Source organism: Mauremys reevesii, linkage group 6, assembly GCF_016161935.1.
Source record: "Mauremys reevesii isolate NIE-2019 linkage group 6, ASM1616193v1, whole genome shotgun sequence".
Taxonomy (NCBI): domain Eukaryota; kingdom Metazoa; phylum Chordata; order Testudines; family Geoemydidae; genus Mauremys; species Mauremys reevesii.
Genome location: NC_052628.1, coordinates 23,519,483 through 23,531,329, shown reverse-complemented (window position 1 = coordinate 23,531,329; position 11,847 = coordinate 23,519,483). Strand labels below are relative to the sequence as shown.

General features: G+C 47.8%; 1 protein-coding gene across 3 annotated transcripts in view; it reads left to right on the top strand.

Moving 5' to 3' along the window:
• The first annotated feature begins 1,467 nt into the window (after positions 1-1,467).
• Positions 1,468-11,847, top strand: part of AGXT2 (alanine--glyoxylate aminotransferase 2) — a 34,090-nt gene continuing 23,710 nt past the window's right edge. Inside the window, exons 1-5 of one of the 3 annotated variants that reach the window (XM_039542972.1) lie at positions 1,468-1,551; positions 2,084-2,231; positions 7,793-7,878; positions 9,913-10,097; positions 10,404-10,527. In XM_039542972.1, the coding sequence (XP_039398906.1) occupies positions 7,831-7,878; positions 9,913-10,097; positions 10,404-10,527 (357 nt within the window). In that variant the 5' untranslated portion in view covers positions 1,468-1,551; positions 2,084-2,231; positions 7,793-7,830. The other 2 variants (XM_039542973.1, XM_039542970.1) reach the window with 2 other exon arrangements.

The window sequence follows — 11,847 nt, the reverse complement described above, 5'->3', positions numbered from 1 at the left end:
TAGTGTGTATCCCCCCCCTTCTCTGCACTCACTCTCGCAGATACCATGCTCCTGCCATAACTAGCTTCTACATACACCTGTGCAAGAGATGGATGGTGCTGGTATTCCCGCCCCTGCCTCCCCCCAAGCCAACCAGGGAGCAGTGAGGCCCAGAATTTGACCTTAAAGATTCTTCTCCCTATTATTGTCCCTTTCCAGTCTCCCTCACTGTAGCTAGATAGGCTTGAAATTATCTTCCACCTTACTGTTTGTACAGATGTCATCTTTCTTTTCTTTATAGTGCCCTCATTTTTTTCTGCTCCATCACCACAAGATGTTACATACAGATCACTGCACCCAATTCTGTAAAACCTTTTTCCAGTCAAATGTTTTGAGGTACACCTTGTAGCTATTTCAGATCTGTATATAAAACTGTATTTTATAACAAACAAAAGTCCCCTTGTACTTCATCATGGTGACCTCAAATGTTCTTGGCCAAAACACGTTTGGCCAGAAAATAAGTGTCAGGGTCAGAGTGACATATAGCTATGTCAGGGATGGTCTAGATAATAGTCCTGCCATGAGTGCAGGGGACTGGACTAGATCACCTCTTGTGGGCCCTTCTAGTCCTTCGAGTCTATGATTCTCTGCTGTGTTGGGTTTGAGCAATTTACAACCAAATGAAAGTAAAGATCAATACTAAAACACTGGGAACAAGGAGCTCCCCCTATTCATGTTTTGTTCTGTTAAAATCTATGATTTTTTTTTTACCCAGTACATGATTACAGGATAAAAGTATTTCTTGTTTTAATTTGTGTATGATTGTTTCTATTGTTGCCTGTTAGAATTCTTGGAATAAAGGGTTGTGTAATACAACTGTAGTGTGAATAGCTTCTTTCACTACAAAATACTTCACAGTGTTAAATATATAATGTATATTGTGTTCAAGTAACTTTAAAAAAAACCCTTCAGCTGTATTATGTATTGTGTGAAGTGGATATGGGAAGAAGTGGTTGCACTGCAACAGATCCTTCTGAGAAACATTAAAGACTTGTACATTTGTCTGAGTTGGAAAAAAAAGAGCTTTTCCTTCACAAAAGCTGGCCTATCTGCACTAACTAGACTGTCCAGTCAAATCTTTGCCTAATCAAAGCGTATAATAAGTTTTGTTTCACTAAAATGTAGTATGCCAAACCCAATTCTGTGAGGTCCTGTATGCCTTCAGCTCCTGCTCTTAGCCAGAGGCACTCAACAGCTTTTAAGAGTGTGCCCTACTTCAAGGGACAATTCCTTTCAACATTTGTGCAAACATTGCTGCAGCTCGTAGCATTCTGTTATTTATACATGCGTACCCAGTATTACCCAACAGAAACATTCAAAAAAGTCATGAGTCAGGGCCACCCAAAAATCACGAGACTGTTGTTCAAATTTTACAAAGTTATACATTTGGGAGTCTTTATTTGCCTTGTGGCTTTTGAGCCTTTAAGGTTTGCATGTTAAGCTTTTCTCTGTGACAAGGGCTAGAACAGACATGGGCAAACTACGCCCACAACTAGTGCTCCAGGCAGCGTGGTAAGGGGGCAGGGAGCAGGAGGGGTTGGATAGAGGGCAGGAGAGTTTGGGGTGGTGGTCAGGGGGGCGCGGGTGTGGATCGTGGTGGGGAGGAACAGGGGTTGAATGGGGGCAGCAGTCCAAGGGGGCAGTCAGGAAGGGGGTTGGAAGGGGTGGCAGGGGACTGTCTGGGGCTGGGGTTCTGGGGCAGTCAGGGGACAGGGAGAAGGGGTGGTTGGATTGGGCAGGGGTCCCGGGTGGGCTGTCAGGAATGAGGAGGGGTTGGATGGGGTGACTGAGGTCTGGGGGCGGTCGGGGACAGGGAGCAGGGGTGTGGATGGGCAGGGGTCCCAGAGGGGCTGTCAGGGAACAGGGGGGGGGGTTGGATGGGGCAAGAGTCCCGGGGGGGGCAGACAGGAGATGGGGGTGGAAAAATTAGGATACAGGAGAGAGATTAGGGGGAATGGGATGGGGCTGCCTGATGCACTTCGTAACGTCTCCCTTTATTTCCTTTTGTCTATTTTCATACACTTGGCCTATTTTGCAAAAACAGTACTTCTGCTGCAAAGATGTGTGTGGTCTCTACATGTTTTCACTGTGGAACCAACTTTGACTGGAAATTATCCCTGTGGGGCAGAATGCTCACCCCAAACCAAGCACCATTTCTGGCCGGAGTGCTGGGAGCATTTCTGAACGTTGTTGTGAGTAGTCTGCTCACCTCTAGAAGGGGCTGGGGACATAGGCGGCGAGTTATATGGGCCTGGGGTGCCCGTGCTCCACCAATACTCAGGAACAAAGGCCCAGCACTACCAATGTTTGTGGTTATATTTTCAGAGCCGTCCTGTCCATTTTCAGGCAACCAACCCGGGCCCCATGCTTTGGGGGGCCCTGTACTTCAGGGGGACACAGGGTCCAGGGCAGCCAGGAGAGTTAGTGGGGGGCCTGGCACTGGCAGCAGCAAGCAACTCGGTCCCAGCCCACCCCTCTCCACCGCCCCCACTCCCACTCCACCCCTTCCCCCTACCCCCCCGACCTCTTTCCAGCTTCCGTCCCCTCCCCCGAACGACATCCAGAGCTGGCGGAATCAAAATCACAGTCTGCCTGTGTATGGGCCTTCTTTCACTAGTTTGAGGCCTTGTTCTTAGGCTGAGGCCTTTGGCTAAGCAGCAGGGGCGGCCATAAGATGGGAAGCGTATGGTCACATCCTCACATCCCAAACCAGTCACATTGAAATAAGGTGGTATTGGGCTGTTAGGCAGTATCAGGACAGGATCGTCTTCCTATCACCACCAGATAAAGAAACAGATCTTAAGATGTACATCCTGTCTGGCAAGAGATCACTTATTGATTGTGATTCTGAAACCCTCATTTCTGTATGTTTTATCTTTATGGCCCCCACTTTTCTATTGTTAATCTGTCTGGTTCTCTAACTGTTTCTGTCTGCTGTATAATTAATTTTTCTAGGTGTAAGTTAATTAGGGTAGTGGGATATAATTGGTTAGAGAATTGTGTTACAATATGTTAGGACTCGTTAGTTAAATTTCAGTAAAATGATTGGTTAAGGTATAGCTGAGAATATTACTATATAAACTGGGGTCAAACAGGAATGGGGGGAAATTGGAATCGTTTGCTAAGGGAGGGGAATGGGAACAGGGAATAGGAAACAGGGACACAGGCAAGGCTCTGCGGCCTCAAAGCCGGGAAGGGGGACGCGAGGTAAACACTCTGCGGCCTCGGAGCCGGGAAGGGGGAGGCAGGGTAAACGCTCTGCGACGTCGGAGCTGGGAAGGGGGACGCGGGGTAAACGCTCTGCGACGTCGGAGCCGGGAAGAGGGACGCGGGGTGAACACTCTGCCACGTCGGAGCCGGGAAGGGGGACACTGGGGAACAGACTCTATTGGCCTATAGAGATAAGCCCGACTGGTATGAAGGGCTTCGAAATATGCTTGCTTGGAAACTAACCCCAATAAACATGGCATTGTCTGCGCTTCGGACTGCTGGTCGCCTGCTGTCTGCGTGCCAGGACCCAAGGAAGCGGGAGGGCTGAGGGAAAACCTCTAACAGTGGGCAGTGAGGGGAGAGGGCCTGGACTGTTTTGATGGAGATTGTAATGGGGAACGCAAGAGCCGTGGGCAGTGGGGTGGCATAGGCGGCAGGTTATATATGTTTGCGGTGCCTGGACTCCAGGAATATTCAGGGCCGGGTGCCCTGCTCCAGCAATATTTGGAGCTGGGCCTGGATCTCTCCCCCGGCCCTGCCTGGATCAGGCCCGGCCCCCGCGGGTCTCCCCCCACCCACCCCGCCACGTCCCTGTCTGAAGCAGTTCCCAGCCCCCGCCTGCAACGCTCCCCACCCCACCCCACCCCCGCCGCACCGCGTCCCTGCCTGACAAAAAGCAGCCGTGCCTCTCCCCTGCCTGCTCTGTGCTGCCGGAGATCGGCTCCCAGCAGAATGGCTGTCTGCTACCCCAGGGTCCTAGTGCCCGCCCACCACTAATGGCAAGGCAGGCTGCCCTTACCCTGAGCCTCTCCAATGCCCCAAACCCTCAACCCCAGCCGGAGCCCTCATCCCTCCGCACCCTAATCCTCATCCCCAGCCGGAGCCCTCATTCCCCCGCACCCTAATCCTCATCCCCAGCCCTGAGCGCCCCCGCATCATGAACCCCTCATCCCCCGCACCCTAATCCTCAGCCCCAGCCCTGAGCCTCCCCCGCATCATGAACCCTTCATCTCCCAGCCCCAGCCAGAACCCTCATCCCCTCGCACCGTAATCCTCTGCCCCAGCCCTGAGCCCCCCCACGCAACATGAACCCCTCATCCCCCAGCACCCTAATCCTCAGCCCCAGCCAGAGCCCTCATCCCCCTGCACCCTAATCCTCAGCCCCAGCCAGAGCCCTCATTCCCCCGCACCCTAATCCTCAGCCCCAGCCAGAGCCCTCAACCCCCTGCACCCTAATCCTCAGCCCAAGCCAGAGCCCTCATCCCCCCGCACCCTAATCCTCAGCCCCAGCCAGAGCCCTCATCCCCCCGCACCCTAATCCTCAGCCCCAGCCCTGAGCCTCCCCCCGCAGCATGAACCCCTCATGCCCAGCCCCACAGCCCTCAACCCACACCCCAACCCTCTTCCCTGAGCCCCCTCCTGCATCATGAACACCTCAGCACGAGCCAGAGCCCTCATCCCCCCGCACCCTAATCCTCTGCCCCAGCCCTGAGCCCCCTCCTGCATCATGAATCTCTCATCCTCAGCCCCACAGCCCTCACCCCAGTACTCCCTCCTATCCCCAAACTCCCTCCCCAGAAGGTGCACCTCCTCCCCCTTCCCACACACCCCTTCCCAACTCCAAACTCCGTCCCAAAGCCTGCACCCTTCACCCCCTCCTGCACACCCACCCCCTGCCCCAGCCCAGAGCCTGCACCCAGCACCCAAACTCCATCCCAAAGCCTACACCTCTCCTGCACCCTAATCCCCAGCCCAGGATCTGCACCCCAGACCTCCCCCGCCGAGCCCCCTCCCAGAGCCTTAGGCAGGTGGGGGCAGAGTTTGGGGGGGCAGAGTTGGGAGTCGGGTTCTAGGCACCACCAAAATTTCTACAAACTTGCCACCCATGTGGGGTGGCGAAGGGAAAGCGGCGGCAGGGAGCAGCTCGGTGGCACAGAGGGGCAGGAGGTGGGTTGAAGGGCGATGAAGTGGGGGCGGGAGCAGATAGGCGGGGGCGGGACAGGGGCTGGTGGTGGGCACAGAGGCGCTAGGAAATGAGGCCATTGGGGAATAAAAGAGCAAGAGGCGGAGTGAGTAAAAGTGGGTCGGAAACAAAGCCGGCGCCTCCGCTGCCCGCATTGGTGGGTTCGGCCCGGCGAAGTTCAGGCGCCGCTGGGGCTTTGGGCCGCGGCCCCCACTACCCCGAGCATGGCCAGGGCGCTCGGGCGGCTCGGCCCGCTCTGGGCGGGGGGCAGGAGGCGACTCCCCGGGAGCGGTAAGGGGGGGGTGGGCGTTGGGAGCAGCTAACCCTGGCCCGGATCCGCCGGTGTAGGGCGGCTGCCCGGTCCCGGTCCTGCGCCGGGCCGCTCCTGCCCGAGCGAGCGGGGCGCTGGGGCTGGCTCCGCCCGTCCCAAACCCCGTCTGGGGCCGGCTCCGGAGCGTGGCAAGAGCAGCCGGTTCACAGCCCTGGCCCCAGCCCCTCGCCGCTCTCCGCTCTCCGCTGCGTGGGCTCCACATTTACCCGGGCGCAACCACGCTGGACCGGGTCTGCGGGCTCGGGAGCCGTCCGCGTGTGAGCCCGCAGCGCTCCGGCTCTTTCAGGGCTGGCTAAGGAATCCCCTGGCCTGACATGTATTTTAGTTTCTACCTCCACGTGGATTTAGAGGGGGGAGGGAGCTTTTGTCAGGCCAGCAGACTAAGTCCAGGTAGAAGTTCTGCGTTACAATTTCCAGCCTCGTTACCATAAATGAAACACTTACTTTTTCAATCCCTTTTCCTCAGAGGCGCTAACTAACAATAGCCGCTCATTCCCAGTTGTACCATAGAAAAGGGTTTGAGCATTGGTCTGCTAAACTCAGGGTTGTGAGTTCAATCCTTGAGGGGGCCACTTAGGGATCTGAGGCAAAAATCTGTCTGGGGATTGGTCCTGCTTTGAGCAGCGGGTTGGAGTACGTGACCTCCCGAGGTCCCTTCCAACCCTGATATTGTGTGATTCTATGAAACGTTGCCTGGGACCAAATAACCCTACTGCTCGATGCCAATGTAAATATCATCAGAGGTCAACATAGATAAAAGGTTTCTGTGGTGACTTTTTTTTTTTAAGATTGGAAAACAGTCCTACAAAAGTACCCCTGTAAAAATATGTACCGGTAATCGCCAGTGTTGGCTTCTGACTCAAGTGCAACATGTGTATCTCTCAGAATGCAGGATTTTTTCTATATACTTGGTGTTCTGATAGTATTTATTGTGAAATAATGTGCAAGTGTTATTAACTGTCATTTTCTGCCAAAGAACAACGTTGCCAGTGATTTATATAACTTTTCTATTGACTCAAAACACTGGTAATAACATGACACAGTTCTTCCACTAGGTCACTGGTTCCTAGCAAGCAAATTCTGCTTGGAATTAGTTTTGAACAAACAGTTTGTAGTTTTATTACATTTTTTTTTTAAATAAAAGAACTCAGACAGCTTAACTGTGCCAAAAGATGTTCCTGGGATGCAAGGACATCATATGAAAAACTATTGCATATGATCACTTAATAACAGTGATCCTCAAACTTTTTCCTGTTGCACCCTCCCACCTTACCAGCAATGGAATCTATTTGCCACTCCCTACCCCCGGGAGTTGTGGTCAGGGGCTCAGCCAGAGCTGGAGGCTGAGCTCCAGTTGGGAGCCAGGGGCCTAGGCTGGTGCTGGAGTGGAGCTGGGGGCAGAGGGGGGCTGGGTGGTGCTGCCTCCCTACCCCCTTTGGGGGCTGGCCTGGACCCTACCGAGCCCCCCGAACGTTCTGCTGGGGGGGGGCACTCTCCACAGTTTGCGGACCTCTGCTTTATAACTAGATTAACCCAGTGGCTGACTCTGACACTTAAAATAAGGAAGATTTTTGTGGTCAGTCAGTCAATCTTATTTATCCATATTATCAGTCCTTCACTAGCTGATTCTATTTTGGTCTTAAGGAAAGTAGCCACAAGTATAATTTTCTTATTTACTTCCAGAAAGTTAATTTCTATGAAAGTTAGATTCTTCATTTTGATGTGTAAAATCGTAGCTCATTAGAAATCTTTAGTTTCTTAAAAGACAAAACTAAAACCCACCTCAATTGATAATGTTAGGACTGCAAGGGGAACATTTTTAAAAACTAAAATTCTCTGAAGTTAGTCTACGTATTTTTCCAGTTTATCAAATAAAAGACGTAATGGCTTAATGTTTTCAGAATTTTGATTAAAAAATCAATAACTCTAATGGCAGTCTGTAGCAGAAAGTTATTTTGATGGTTGATGGCAAAGAAAATCAAAGTCGCCAATGGCTGTCTGGAGGAGTTCTGTGTTTTAGAAGATAAATACTAAGGGGAAAAATATAAGTTTAGTAAATCTATGTTTCAGCTTTACGAAAAACACAAATGTTTAATGCATTTTCTCCTTGAATGAAATCTCTTGGCGGAAATATAACTACCTTGGTCCTCACTTATATTGTTGCAAAAACAAATGTTCAAAGAAAGTTTGTTTCAGATGTGTGCTTTGAGATGTTGTGATAATCCTCCTAATCCACTGTATTTTATTAGATACACTTAGACAGCAGGAATTGAAAAACTCTTTCTCCATGCAAGCAAAAATGCCTCCTTGTGACTTTTCACCTGGAAAATATGAGGTAAGTCATGCACAGTGTACTGTACTTGGGTTTAGACTAGATTTCGTTGCCAAGATCACCATTCTGCTGTATGCCATAATTGTTCTGTTCACTAGCTTATTATGAGTATTCTTCAGTGGCATCAGCAGTTTAGATCATGGCTTTTATCCTTCTCTGAGATCCTTTGGAGATCAGAGTTAAACAGGGCCTCTGTGGTGATGATTAGAGTACTCTAGAAGAATAATCTTAACCCAAGGAAAGGTCGCAATGAAACATTTTTCTATTATTTGTTTCCTTCTCACTGATTTTTAATACCTAATTTGAGGAGTTCTGTAAAATGTTTTACCCTCTCCACCAAAATGTGTGCCAAGTTAGTTTTGGGGGGGGGGTGCAATAGGGGTAGAGAGGGGAGGGGAAATGTTTGATATTTAAGGAACTACTCTTATTTAATGTCTAATGCCCCAGGGCCTGTGTCCAGCAAAGAGCTAATAAGTATCCGATCAGTTAAAAAGGCGTATTTTCAAGCAACAATCACAGGAAAGATAAATGTATGACTTAGATATCATGAATTAAACACTGTTGAGTAGATGTTCCGTTACTGTGCCAATTTACGGTTACAGAAATGTGTTTACATTTTCATCTGAGGGTGACAAGATTTATGATGGTTCAGATATCTTCTCTGATTCAGTTCTATGGTTGTGGATCAGTTGCCAAGATAGCTCTGTATCCTATTGTCATCGTGCCTCATTGGATCACAACTGAGAGTACCAAATTCAGGACAAGCTACTGACAAATAGGGCAGACACACCCAAAGCTGGTGGTTATTATCCCATAAGATATACCGGACCAGCAACGAAAGTAAACTTCTGTTTCACCACACTGGCTAACAAGAATTCAGAAAAGCAGTCTCCTTAGGTAGTCCAGTCCTGGTTTTAACACCCAGACACTAGACTTAATGATGAATGGTTATTTAAAACCAATTTCATCACACAAATAGTTATTTTGATCCCAAAGGACCAGCCACATACCAGGTCAATATATAACTCAGAATCTTACTTAATAATTACACTGTTGCCAATCCTTTAGCATCTAAAGGCTTATTTATAAAAAGAAAGAAAGAAAGGTGAGAGTTAAAATTGGTTAAAGGAATCAAATACGTACATTCATTGCAAAGTTCTTGGATCAGGTTTATCGCAGTGATGGAATAAACTGCTGGCTTAAGTTACGTTTCTGATTGCTTCCAAATGATTTGGAAGGTCCTCAGTTGTTTGTTTAGAATGCTCCCATTAGTAAAAGTTCATAGTCCAGAGGTTAGAGCAGGTAAGAGGCAACATGGAGATGTTTCCAGGGCCATTTATAATTTCTGCCATGTGGAAGGAAACCTATTGTTCTAGTTTGAGAAAAATTACAGGTAACAAGATAAAAGCAACAAAGAATCCTGTGGCACCTTATAGACTAACAGACGTTTTGCAGCATGAGCTTTCGTGGGTGAATACCCACTTCTTCGGATGCAAGTGGTGGAAATTTCCAGGGGCAGGTTTATATATGCAAGCAAGAAGCAAGCTAGAGATAACGAGGTTAGTTCAATCAGGGAGGATGAGGCCCTGTTCTAGCAGTTGAGGTGTGAAAACCAAGGGAGGAGAAACTGGTTCTGTAATTGACAAGCCATTCAATAGGTAGGTAACAAGATGGAGTTTAGTATCAGAGGGGTAGCCGTGTTAGTCTGGATCTGTAAAAGCAACAAAGAATCCTGTGGCACCTTATAGACTAACAGACATCACATGCCCATGTTAAATCTGCTTAATTTGTGATAGGTTGTGGATTTCATAACCTTTAAGTAAGAGATCAGTGCAATATAGCACTCTCGTTTAAATTATGGGATTGCAGAGGTTTATATAGCCTAATTGTGGATTGGTATTTATTTTAAAATTGTAGTTATTTAGTTAACTTGGATTCCAACATGATCAAATTATATTGTGTTGATATGATGAATACCTTTATGATCCATTAAAACCTTTAGTAATGGGGGCAGAAATGATTTCTTTCCTCCTACAGTCCTATCCCTATGAGCGTATGCTGAAGATCCGCAAACAGAATCTGGCTCCATCACTGGTAACGTACTACAAGAAACCACTGCTGCTACATCAGGGACATATGCAGTGGCTGTTTGATTATGAGGGACGAAGGTACCTTGATCTCTTTGCTGGAATTGTTACTGTCAGTGTTGGTCACTGTCACCCGTAAGTATGTAATTGTATGAGTTACACTGACTAATATAGAAATATACTTTTGTCTTTTTTGTTTGTGGCCCCATGTATCCAAAGACAGAATATGGCACGCTGTGTTTTGGTATATCTGGGATCAGATTCTTAGGTTCAAACCAGCTGCAGTGATCTTTTGGCAAATTAGCTCATTCCTCTCTTTATCCATTCATTCGTTCATCTGGCAGTCAGGAAAATGCCAGAATTTTAAGAATTAATAGCAGAGTCAGAAAAAAATTGTATGTATGTTGGATTAAATGAGTCAGTCTTTCTTACTGCACACAGGAAGGTAACTGCAGCTGCCCAAAAACAGCTTGGTCGTCTGTGGCATACAACCAACATCTACATGCATCCATTAATCCAGGAATATGTGGAGAAACTAACAGCACTTCTCCCTGATCCGCTTAAGGTACCTAAATCCCAGCAGGATGGATAGCTGTTAATTAAAATAATTTTATTTCAATAGCTAATGGAGAGTGCTACACTATTTGGAGACAAAATATTGTGATATCAACCTCATATCCTTATTAAAAATCCCCAAAGGGAGTATAAAGCTTCAGGTAAAGAGAGAAAACTTACAGTTCTCAGGACAATGCTGATCTTTACAGAGCCACACAGGAATAAAACCCTAAACTGTTGCCTTACTGCTTAGATCCTTACTTTCTGAGTCGCTTTGTCTTCAAATTTCCTCTTAAAGGGGCACTGTCAATTTAAAAATCACTCATAAATTGAAACATGTTTTGCATGCTATTGTTACTGTTAGCACCTAAATTTTACTTGGAGAGGAGACTTTGGGAGAGGAAACTTTTTTTTTTATTATTCCAATTTGTTTACATAGTACCTATAAACTGATTGTAAAACACAAGATAGCTGGGGGACTCAGAAGCAATAGTCCCTGACACAACTCACAGCTGGTCTACACTAATGCTGTGAGTCAATCTAAATTATGCTAGTTCAGTTATGTAAGTTATGTAACTGAAGTAAACATAACTTAGGTCGATTTACAGTGGTATCTACACTGCGCTATGATGCTCTCCCTTCAACATAGCTTCCACCTCTCTGGGAGGTGGAGTACAGACGACAATGGGAGAGCACTCTGCCATCGACTTCGCATAGAATCATAGAATATCAGGGTTGGAAGGGACCTCAGGAGGTCATCTAGTCCAACCCCCGCTCAAAGCCGGACCAATTCCCAACTAAATCATCCCAGCCAGAGCTTTGTCAAGCCTGACCTTAAAAACCTCTAAGGAAGGAGATTCCACCACCTCCCTAGGTAATCCATTCCAGTGCTACACCACCCTCCTAGTGAAAAAGTTTTTCCTAATAGCCAATCTAAACCTCCTCCACTGTAACTTGAGACCATGACTCCTTGTTCTGTCATCTGCCACCACTTAGAACAGTCTAGCTCCATCTTCTTTGGAACCCCCTTTCAGGTAGTTGAAAGCAGCTATCAAATCCCCCTCATTCTTCTCTTCTGCAGACTAAACAATCCCAGTTCCCTCAGCCTCTCCTCATAAGTCATGTGCTCCAGTCCCCTAATCATTTTTGTTGCCCTCCGCTGGACTCTCCAGTTTTTCCACATCCTTCTTGTAATGTGGGGCCCAAAACTGGACACAGTACTCCAGATGAGGCCACACCAATGTTGAATAGAAGGGAATGATCATGCCCCTCAATCTGCTGGCAGTGCCCCTACTTATATAGCCCAAAATACCATTAGCCTTCTTGGCAA